The 12,212-nt window shown below is 34.4% G+C and overlaps 2 protein-coding genes across 4 annotated transcripts in view; one reads left to right on the forward strand and one right to left on the reverse strand.

Moving 5' to 3' along the window:
• Window positions 1–12,212, forward strand: part of LOC118745758 (ankyrin-3) — a 282,737-nt gene that overhangs the window by 239,117 nt on the left and 31,408 nt on the right. The gene's annotated exons all lie outside the window — the stretch shown is intronic.
• LOC118745759 lies at window positions 9,197–10,174 on the reverse strand. Its single transcript, XM_036479412.1, has 2 exons — window positions 9,478–10,174; window positions 9,197–9,415 (listed from the first exon to the last, which is right to left on the reverse strand). The coding sequence occupies exons 1-2, from the start codon at window positions 9,758–9,760 to the stop codon at window positions 9,201–9,203; spliced, it is 498 nt and encodes a 165-aa protein (XP_036335305.1). The 5' UTR covers window positions 9,761–10,174; the 3' UTR covers window positions 9,197–9,200.

The raw sequence follows: 12,212 nt of genomic DNA on the forward strand, positions 1-12,212 counted from the left end.
CTAATGAAGATTTGTTGGAAATTGTCCCAGGATTCAAAATTTTCATGGCCGAAAATCGGAGCAGATCATTTGTTCGAAATAAACACATCGTCGATGTTTTTGCACAACCGCCCATTAACCAATTGAACAACCGCCTATCTTACGGCACTCGAATTCTACAGTAGAGCGAAAAAACTTTTTTTCTTTGAAGGCATTGCCTTGATAGGTGGTATTTTCTCTAGCTATTATTTTACAAATCTGTGGTTTTAATAACGATTTTTTGATTTTATGCATAAATCACAATGCCTGGAGTTCAGGGTTACCAAATCTCATTTTTGCCACAACCGCGATTTAGGCGGTTTTGAAAAAACGTCGACAATATGTGAGTAGTCCACTTGCAAACTGCGTTATGTGATTTTATAATAGTAAGCCATGAATTAAAAAAAAATTCTACAACAACAAGTAACATCCAAATTGTATATTTCTTTTTATTATCTGAAAATTTGGATAAGTAAATAAATAACAAAATCGCAGTGTGGTAGTTTTTGAAAATTTTTTATATAAAAATTTAATATAGCGAGTTTTGAAACAGTAACTTTTACATAGCTAGCTTTTTTAGCTTTTCGCGTTCTCTCTTCCATGAGGGTTTGTCTGCTTCTATTTTAAGACGTCTTCCACTAAGCACCGAAACTAACACGTTTTCTTGCAGTTTTCTAAGTTCATCAGAAGATGGACTTTTGAAAGTGTATAAATACATACGAAGTATTATAGCGACTTTTGCAAGGGTAGTAAACATTTGATGCTTTTTTCAGAATATAGAAAGATTTTGCACTGAATAGATAGAAAGCTTCCATCAGCTCCATATTTTATGAAAAACGTGGTCAAAGTGTCAAAGATGGTTTTTTTGGCAATGTCTGAGAAGCTTTAGCGAAGAAACAAAAGGTATAGAACCTAAACACTTTGACGACGTTTTTGTCAAAATCAGTAGCTGATGGAAACTCGAAACAACGAAGTCGTAATCAGCACAAAATGTTTATCGATTTATTTTACAATAATCGTGCAGTTAATTTAACCACTCGTGAAAGTTTAGCATTCTTTATAAACGAAGTGACGGATTTTTGGTCTATAGCACATATTCCGGTTCGAGAAGCACTGTATTGAAAAATTGTAAAAGTTGGACAACGAGTGACCAAAACTTCAAAAAAGTAAGTCGAAATCAGGGTGTCCAGATTGTTTAAAAAGAAAAGAGCCATTTCTGAAAAAGATCGCCAAAAAGCGCATCATCAATTCATGAAATCGACTTAAGAAAATCTTTTATTCTAAAAATGAGATTTTGTTATAACATAGTTTTTAAAACCAAAACCGAATATAATGCCTTCAGGGTAGTAATAAATAACACAAATTACTTATATTATAGTGATGTACAGACAATTTTCTTTAAAAATATTCATACTTTTAAAAAATATATGTATTAACACATTTCCCAATAGGACTGCGCAAATAATAATTTTATTGTAACTCATATTAATTGATTAATAGATTAATCGCACAATCCGCTTTTAACCCTTAATTAGGCGCATGGGGTCAAGGCCATTTCAAGTTGAAAAAAAAATGTCTTGGAGTGCTTCGAGCGTGCTTACTTACACCCCGCGGGGTGTGCAAATAAGTCACTGCCAGAACATCGGCGTGTACGCATGAGTACTCTTTTAAATCCTGACCCCTACGACCGCTTACGTAACATTTTTTGGCGGAGGTAAGTTTTATTTTTATTCTATCTAAGTTTGAAGTCAAAGTTATGCTTTTCTTTCTTTAAGTTAACTATAATAAAGAGCTTTAATATTTATGGCAATACACATTTCGTTTTATTTATTTGGTCACGGCTAGAACATCGTCGCGTACATATGTGTCGCTACTCGCTTGAGTGCTGACCCCATGCGACCACTATCGTAAAATTTTTTGGGGGAGGTACGTTTTTAACTTGATGCCACATCAAATTTAAAGCTCTAACTCCATAACCTACTTATCACGTGCCTCGACGCATTTACAAGATAGCGCACAATCAAATGAAAAGAAGGGAAAAAATCGCTAAAAGCGATTTCCTAAATTTTTACGCGCAAATATAAAAAAAAAATCGCCAAATTGGCGCTAAATCGCCCAATCTGGACCCTCTGGTCGAAATAGCAGCTAGGTGATCGTGCGAATGAAAATTAGTTTATTGACAATCGGCTTTTTTCGCACGGTAATATGTATGTGCTTTAACCAAAAATCCGCCACTACTTTTATAACCAATGCTGGACTTTCACGACTAGTTAAATTTACTTCTCGATGATTGTAAAAAAAACCCTCGGTGCTTGTTTATTCGATGGTAGCTTGCAGCCGAATATTTGAGAACATTCACTTCCAATCAAAAAGATTTTACCAGTGATCGAACGCAATTTTGCTATTTTACAATTTGTATTAGCACACCCTCACGTTTCAATCAGTAGCCAAAAAATTAGTTAGATTTAATATAACGTCATTCAGTACTATTAGGAATAGCCACGGTTGCCAACCGTCCCGTTTTCGGCGGGACTGTGCCGGATTTAAGAGCTATGTCCCGGTCTCGGTACAATACCTGCTGGGACGCAAACTGTCCCACGTTTTGGCAAGAAACAAATTTTGACATCTCGTTGTAAAAAACTCTTTACATATTAACATTTTACATATCCTATTTACTAATCGAAACTATACGCGGTATAGTAAAAGCAAAAGTTGTAACTGTGTCCCGGTTAAAATGAGTGAAGTACAAAGTCTTTTCGATTTTTTTTGTTTGTTTGGAAGAAACTATGTACCTGCAAAGACATTCCTAAAAATCAACACGATTATTTACTAACTTCAAACTGGTACTTTGTTATATTTAAACGTCAACTTATATGCAAATTTATTTAATTTTCCTGAGTTTTACGCGAAGTTAAGTGATTTTTTTTTGTTGTAGTATGAACAATATTTTTATAAAAATTTCCTGTGCCAATAATTTGTTGCGGCACTGTACATACATACACATATAGAAATTCATAATTTGGTGTAATTTTTATTTCAATTTTAGTATGTTTTAGGTAATTTAGGAATATTATCATTGAAGCTTCGTTTTAGGAAAATTTTTATATATGAAAATTTACATTGTGGTTGCTCACGCTAAAATGCACTACAGAAAAATTATTTTTAACCAGATGACCTGATAAACAGGCAAGCGTGAACAATAGGGTGGTCCAAAACTGCATGTGAAAAAGTAAAGTCGGAATTTTTATGCTCTCACCCCCTAGGATAGTTCAATACCAAAAAAATATACACCTATTTTTTTTATTTTGAAATCAAAAAATATTTAGAGCTTGCTCAAAGAGTCCAAAGTTTTCCATGTATTTTATATGGGGAAAAAACAACTTTTCGTAGAAACGGTTTAGAGTTCTTAAAAATCAATATTTTTCTTTTATCTGCAGAAGATTCCCCGTAATAATACCCAAATGTTTATTCAACCATTTTTTCATAGCAACTATAATTTATAGGTCCGCCAAAAACCCACAAAAACTCTGAAAAATGCAGAAGGGCGACCAATAAACAATATTTATTATTAAAAAAATGGTTAAATAAATAATTGGGTATTGCTATTGAAAGTCTCCTGAAGAGAACCAGAGCTTTCTGATCGAAAAATATTGATTTTCAAAAATTCTATATCATTCTTACGAAAAGTTGTTTTTTCCCCACATAAAAATACATGGAAAACTTTGAGCGCTTTGAGCGATCTCTAAATATTTTTTCGATTTCAAAATAAAAAAATAGGGGTGTACTTTTTTTCGATATAGAACAATTCTAGGAGGCGAGAGCATTACAATTCCGACTTTACTGTTTTTGGACCACCCTAGTGAACAACCACATTGTTTTCCTAAATAGAAAATTTCCAAAAGTACAGCATTAAAATTGATGTCGTTTGTTACATATCGTCACCCTATCATCAGAAGCATGAATTTGGTTTGATTTTTATTTCAATTTTAGTTTGTTTTAAATAATTATCATTGAAACTTCGATTTGCGAAACTTTTTATATATGAAATTGCACATTACTTTGTTTTTCTAAATAGAAGCTTTCCAAAAATACAGCATTAAAATTAATGTCGTTTGTTACACATCACCACCATATCGCCAGGACCATGAATGTGCAAATTTATCAGTTTTGAGCTATTCGGTTGAATAGATCAGGGGTTTCCAAACTTTTTTCACCTCGGCACCCTTGTTGTGCTAAAAAAATTTTGCGGCACCCCTACTCTTCAAATGTCTACGAAAACAAGAAAACACAATGTAACTTTTATGCTCCTTCAGATTTAATGTGAGGACTGAAATTGTTTTGATGATTTCATTATTTCCTTTAAGTTTATTGGGAGGTTTGACAATTTTAGCCTGAAATCATTTGACGCTGAAAGCTTGCTGGTGTATTTGTTTTTAACCGACTTCACAAAAAGGGTAAGGTTATCAATTCGTCGGAATATTATTATTATTTTTTCTATGTATGTTACCGCATAACTTTGGACCACCTTAACCGATTACTATAATTCTTTTTTAAAGGAAACAGGTGACAGGTGGTCTAATTTGGTTTAAATCCGATCATTGGATCACGAATAAATTAACGATAATCTTAAATTCGTAGATGGGAATTGAAATCGTTTTTTTTTTTCTTAAAAATTACTTGTTTATGTAAGCATTAGTTGAAAATGCGGTCTCACATAGAAATGTAAAAGTAAGGGCCCTATGTTGAGTTGCATTCGACTGTGGTCGAAAGTGCTGATCGAACGAATTTTCATTTGGTATTATGACGCTCATTCGATGAAGAATAGCGCTATTGTGAATTTCGCTCGGTTAGATTGTTTACAATAGTATATTTTTCACCGCTGAGAAGTTTTGTTTACAAATCGAGCAAACTAAATGGTGTGCTTATAAATATGTATGCAAATTTGTGCAAATTAAAATGAAATAAAAAAGAAACAAGAAAGAGTTTATAAAAACGTGGTAAAAATGAGTACAACGCAGTTCTGGTTCAACGATTCATCAGAGGAGAGAGCTTAGTTAACTGCCCAGGAGTAGAAAACGTTTAAGGGGGTTTAAGTGTAGTCTTTCGAATATATTTTGACATAAAATATATTTAAAAAATTTGTTTATTAAAAACTTCCGACTGTCTAAAGAGACGTTTGTGAGCCAAATCGATTTAATATATTTTAAAACTATCAACAGCTTACGACTTTTTTCTCAGAGAACGTGCCAATTGAGGATTGGGTTTTCTTTTACAAGTAAAACAAGCCTTTCGAGCGTGTGTTTAATATTCACGACATTAGAACTGCATGAAATTAATAAAAATTGTTAAAAATTAGTGTCTAGCCGCCATAAAGTAAAAAAACAAATGCAAAATCATACATTGTTCACAATTTTCTAACACTTCGCTACGCCATCGAAAGCAAAATTCTGTTCGACAGAAAATTCGATACTCAACGACGCGGTTGCATAGCTCATAATTTCACTTTTGATGTTCGATCTTCGATAACCAGCGAAGATCGAAAATCGAATGCAACTCATAATAAGGGCCTAAAAGTCACTAGTATTTTTAATGCAATCCTGCCAACAGCAGTGTTTTCTGCATACACTTGCATCCAGAACTCTCTTGGCTCCCTTCGTAGTATTTAATAATCAAAATGCTGTCTTCACTGATGTCCAGAAGGCTTTCAAAAGCTTAATTGGTCATCTCAGTAGGTTTACTTTTCGGGCCACATGAAAACGGGTTTGTTATCCAGCTGAAGCCATCCTCAGAGTCAGTGTTGGGAAAATATTCGACAATGGCTTTTTCTGAACCTTCCCAGTTAACGCTGGTAATGCGCGTTAACGCTAAGAAAATAATTTTTACATCCAATTTCACGAAAGCAATTTAAGTGATAAATGATTTTAATTTTTTTAATTTTATATGGAAATTGCTAGTGAAACCGGCTGTTATCAATTTTCTAAGCGTTAACTTCGAAGTTACATACGTTTTTCTGATTACTTTGTTTATTTATGGGGTTTGCATGCAAATTACTAGAAATTCTAAAATATACATGTCACCAATAAAAAAAATCTCGACGTGCTAGAGAAACCAGAGATGTATTTTAACTTCTCAGGCCTCTGCTATCATCGCAGCGTCATCCAATACGGGTTTTAAACCTAGTGGCGACATCTTTCTAGTCGCCAGGGAATACCGAGGGATCATACAGTGACTTCTCGTGGCGTTTTCTGCCTCTTGCTTCATCATATACATCGCTCCTTTCGTTTTTCCAACCACCGCAAATATCCGCACACTCGCTCCATTTCAAACCATTGTTCTGTACAAATTTGTCGATAGCTTTAGAATTTTCGTCTTCGATTTGCATCGCGAATGGGTTCCTCACTAACACGAGAAGACTGCCGCAGATTAGGTCTACAAAAGTACCGAAAGTGGTTGTGAAAAGGGTACGTTTTCGGCTACTTTTCTGAAAATTTTGTGATTCAATTTTACGTTGACACAACGTACTGGAGAACTACGCTTTAGAGCGAAATATCCCTTTGCTGCAAGCTATTTGTGTTGTGTATGGGGTTTGACGAGCCGCTGAAGGTAATTTTAATAAAAATCCAAATTTTTTGATTTTCTGGCCGCCATGTTGAAGTTTGATCAAACCGCTTGCGTTGTGTATGGAAAGTCTATAGAATTTGCCCGCACCACTAGTATAGTCTAGCCACTAGCGGCACCCCAGGCATACGCTCTGGGTGCCGCGTCACCCACTTTGGGAAGGCCTGGACTAGATTAACCTATGGATGTTCTATGTTATACCAAAACCCATTATACCATGCGTACACGGAAATCAAATACATATATTACAATTTCAATTGCATCAACATAGAGTTAACTCTAGTAAAATAATACTTTCAAACTTCACTTCCTAAAATTTTAATTTTTACACATTTTTCATGTTTCTGGCATACGGGTGACGATATTGTGTATGTAATTTGCCTAACCTTTTTTCCTAACATTAGGTTTGTTTTTTACATTATGAAATACGAAATGCTCTCACAAAATTGAATAAACTGCCCAACACCACGGGAACGCAAAAACCCATTTTCGGGCCCGAAACTAAGAGCACAACCAGCCACCGACGTAAAACCGTAGACCGTGTCAGCTGATACGACCTATCTTAAGAGATTCTCTAGTTAACGAAAACATTACGGTGACGTTGTCGTTGCGTCTCTCTCTCTCTTGCAACAGCAATTTCATACGGAAAGGCTTAAAGTGTCAAATCGCCCAAAATTATAAATTTAAGATTTGAGCGGCAGCAAGCGCAATAACGTTAAACTAATGGTTCATTTGATATGTTTCAACAGCTAAGTATGCACATATTAGATGGGTTCCCTAAATGGCAAGAAGTTGCAAGAATTTACAGGAGTTTAGCAGAAAACGTTCCCGTACTCGGTTCTCTGGCAAAGTAGGGGAAAAATGGGAGAGTAAAATCGGTCCCCTCTTTGTCAGAAGTTGCAAGATTCTACCCGAATAATTTTGGCTGGTAAAATCTGGTAAAGTGTCAAACCATCAGCTGTTCAAACGAATTGAAAGTTGAGTAAGCAAAAACAAAGTACTTCTGCATTTTCACCTTAATTAATATATCGTATCGAAGAAATATCAAGTTTTGTAACTATTTTTGTTAATTTGCTTGTGTATTTGCGTATAATTTAGCAGATCGCCAAATGATAAAAAAACTGCTATGTTAACAAAAAATGGCTTCCATGGTGTATTTGGCACTTTTACCAGTTTTTACCCGAAAAGCGTTCCCGTACATTTTGGGTTTGCTCTCTTTCTCTGAGAGCAATTTTGCTTTTTGAAAGTTTTACAGGTTTTATCCAGAAAAATTGACTTAGCTATAATTTGAATGTTTAAAATTTTTCCTCTTCTGGCAGTTTGACAATGTTCATAAACTCGCCCGGAAAAATAGTCCGGCCGACATCGGGCTAGAGAGAAGCAAATATTACTCGCTCTGGGTCTCAACAGCCCGAGAACCAACAATTCGTTAAATCGTTATTAAAAGAACATATTTGTAAAATAATAGTTAAGAGAAAATACCGCCTATCAAGGCAATGTATTCAAAGAATAAAGCGTTTTTTCGCTCTCCTGTAAAATTTGAGTGCTGTTAGATAGGCGGTTTTGCAATTGGGCGATGGGCGGTTTTGCAAAAACATCGACGATATATTTTTACATTTTAAAACAATTAAACCTCTTTATCCTATCGAAAGATTGAATATAAGGATAATTGACGGTTTGAAAGTTTCTTTTATTCCCCAATCCGGCTTTGTTTACTTTTACTTAAGAAATGTCGTGGCCGTCGGTAGTGTACAGTCTTGTATTCTATTATTCTTGTAATGGAGTAGCTCTTCGTAGAGATGCTTAAGCTCTCTCCGACACTCGCAAAATTAGACAAAGCTCAAGAAAAAAGCTCGCATTTCATTCTGGAATTGGTTTTTAAGTAACCATCACTGTTGGTTTGGCAGTCCACTCACATTGTTACTTATATAAACAAACTAATGTGAAGAAAATAAATTTAACAAAAAATTTCAAGACAAATTAAGAAAGACAAGTGTGAACTAGAGGTATACGCCGCCGAGCCACGCCGCCGCCGCCGCCGATTTTTGTCATTCCTCACGCGCCGCCGCTGAGCTAAGAAAATATCGGCGCGGCGGCGCACACAGTGGCCGTGTAGTGTATTTAATGGCTATAAATCAAGGAGGTTGCGGAGCTTCATGAAATCTTGCACAAATTTATTTTAAATTTTTTAAGAATTTTAATTGTTTTTTTACAAAAATACGCCCACTTTTACGCCCACCTCCCATACAACTTAAATAGAAAATGTGGCATAACTTCCATGATTTTAAATATATCAACTCAATTTTCATAACACATTAATATTATAATTGTAGAATGTGCTCCTGAAAATATGAACTTAATCCGCCAATTTTTACGCCCACCTCCCATACAAATGATATTTCAAAAATGCCATATCTTCTGTAAATTTGTAACTAGAATGTATATTTTTCGCAAAAATGCATATAACATCTATTAAATGCTGTTTTGCAAATATGAAGAAAATCCGCCCACTGTAACACCCACCCCCCATACAACTCCAATACAAAAATTTTTACAGTTTCACTCTATTTCATTAACAACTTTTTCACATCTTCGTGATAATCTAATTTTTTAAGCTTCAATTTCGTTCTAAATGAATTGATGTATGGGTCGGAGGATATCAACAAATGATGCATTACGTCTTCGTTAGTAGAAGAGCGCCCAGTCTTGCGCGAGTGATATAGCCTATAACGTCTATAATCTTTGTTCCTCGCTTCCTGCGCTTCTTCTGATAACATTCCTTTGAAAAATAAACCATATGTTAATTTAAAATGTATGAAACAAATTGTATATTTAACCTACCTATAGGTAGAATGGCCTCAGATACAATTTTGCTACCATGTATCAAAACTTTATGCACTGTGATGGGCATGTAGTACCATCCATACAAATCAATGCACAATTTTGCCGTGTCTATACAATATATTTGGAATTTCTCAGCGTCTATTGCCTGACTGCAAGTTATTGTGGATAATATAATTTTGAACCGATGAATCAGTTGCTCATTTACTCCTGTTATGTCAGCTGTAATTTGAGGGTTTTCAAACAATCGTCGAGCTGTATTCCCATTGTTGCTGGAACCCATTCCTTGTTTAACCACATCAACATTTATTCCCAATACAAATTTAAGTCTTTTTTGAATTGTGGCCTGCTTTCATTTGTTTTCTTCTATATGAAAATTACCAACAAGTTGTTGTAAAAATCGCCTCTGTTTTACAACAACACGCCCTGCGGCCACTTTTTACAACAACACGCCCTGCGGCCACTGTATTAATACACTATGGTACCGATATTGCTTTGATAGAAATTATTATTATATTAGAGTAACGAAGTGCAGAGGGCAATGACTTATTGTGTGTTAGCATCATTTAGAGACTTTAAAACAAACGTTTTGTTGTTATTATAACCGTACACATTATTTTACATTTAATGTTGTTTATAATATGTAGCAAATAAACGAGTAGCAAAGAAAGAAAGAATGCGCACTTGTTTTTGCACGCGTAAAATAACACATAACGCATATTTTTTACTGTAATTTTTTGGGCTTTCATTGTTTTTTCGGCGGCAGGCAAATTGGGGCAGGTTTTTTTTTTTTAGTCTGTTAGCTGAGACTCTCAGCTTTAATTTGGTATAGGACTCCATGTGTCGCACTGCTTCGCACACAACTAAAAGTCTTACGGAAAATCATAAATGTTTATTTTTTTGGCTCAAAATATATTGTCAAAGGAATTTTTTTTCAATTTTTTTTTTTTAATTTACATAATGCGTATGTCTATTTTAAGTGAAAAAATACTTATAAGGTACATTCGGTGTATAGTTTATAAGTATCAAGCTTTTGAATATGACATAGAAAACTTGTTCACATACTTCAACTTTGAGGTGCTCGGGACAGAAAACCAATGGAGATATTTGCATGAAATTTTCCACACATGACCTTTAGATACTTTTTAACCATCTGTGCAAAAATAATCAAAATCGGAGAGCAGGTCCAAATTGATTTATTGCCGCAGTGGACACAGTGTGCGGCGGCGGCGACGTTCCGCGCTAAGGAATTTTTTACAAAATTTTCATGATGTATGTATGTACATTAAAATACATCGTTTGAAGGAACTCGTTTAAAAACACAATTTTACGAAATGAAAATTACTTTTTAAAGGAGTTTTTTTTGCATAATTTGGGCCACTGGACAGGAATATGATCTCCTTTATTTTTCCAAAAAGAGCGTAATTCAGAAAAAAACATATGTAATATATTTTTGGATCGAAAGCGTTTATTACAGTTAAATTAGGGTAGAATATTGGTAATCTAACGATTCCGCAGTAGACAACTCTTTCCAATACTACAAGAACAAGAAAGTTATAACACATCAAAAACTTTAACGCCAATATCTCAGAAAGCAACTTTAACCGAAGCAGCTTCTGTTCATCTAACTCATTCCATCTAACTCCTCAATTATTAGAGATAAAACAAAGACAAGTTGATTTTCCTGAGTATTTTTTTTTTATATTTTAAACAGACTTTAAATAAAGAGCAAACACTTTTTTTTGCTAATTTTTACATTCGTAGGTTATTTTATTTTTGTTATTTTTATGGCCTTATAACAATTATATTCAACAATTTTTATGAGCTTGAGGCCGTTTCAAGTGAAAACTTATTGTGGAAAAGCAACAATAATTTGAAAAAATGGTAGAAGTGATAGCTATTTCGGAAATCACCACATTTCCTCATCAGACTTCTTTCAGTAGGATTCGAACCGACGATCACCACTGACTCAGCCAGTTGCCTACGCACTGTGCTAAGTTTGTCTTGTTAATTCTTGTTGCTTATTTTCCACTATTTCACTTTGCTACGCCAACTACAATCAAGCGCAGCTATTCCGCTGCAATTCACTTGATCATGTGGTTGTTGGTTTTGTTGGTTTTTGTTAATATTTCTATTATTAGAATGTTTAACTTTTAGGTGTGCTCGTCCTTAAGTTATTTGTTTTTGTTATTTTTATGGCCTTATAACAATTACACATACGTATACAAGTACTAGGTGGCTGTGTGAAAATTACGTTTTTGAAGGTTTTGCTCCCTTGCATCGCAACGTTTTGAACAAAGGGTTAAAGTTCTCCCTTTTTGGTAAAAACTAATATTATTTTTCATTACATTCGGTTCTCCTTAGAAAAATTTGGCGCTTAATATTTTAGTGGAAATTTTAACCATCTATAAGCCATTTTTTTTAAACAGTGGGTCAAAAATACACGTTCTGGTTCGAGTTGATGTGTTAAGCTTTTGGAAAAAAGTAGACCAACCTTGTTTTCAATATGTAATCCGCAAAAAATCGTAAGAACTCCGTAATTTAACATAACGGTTGATAAGATTATTGCAAAAATTTATTGACAGCGGCATAAATTATCCCAATAACCTAACTTTTAAAATTTTTAATTTCTTTAAATTTAAATAGTACATACGGATCTATCCTGCAGAAAAAAATTATCAATTGATAACAAATAACACAGTTGTAGTTAGCTTTTTTGCGGGATTTCTATAAAA

The sequence above is a fragment of the Rhagoletis pomonella genome, unplaced genomic scaffold (assembly GCF_013731165.1).
Source record: "Rhagoletis pomonella isolate Grant_MI unplaced genomic scaffold, Rhpom_1.0 Rhpom_scaffold_00009, whole genome shotgun sequence".
In the NCBI taxonomy this organism is placed as follows: Eukaryota; Metazoa; Arthropoda; class Insecta; order Diptera; family Tephritidae; genus Rhagoletis; species Rhagoletis pomonella.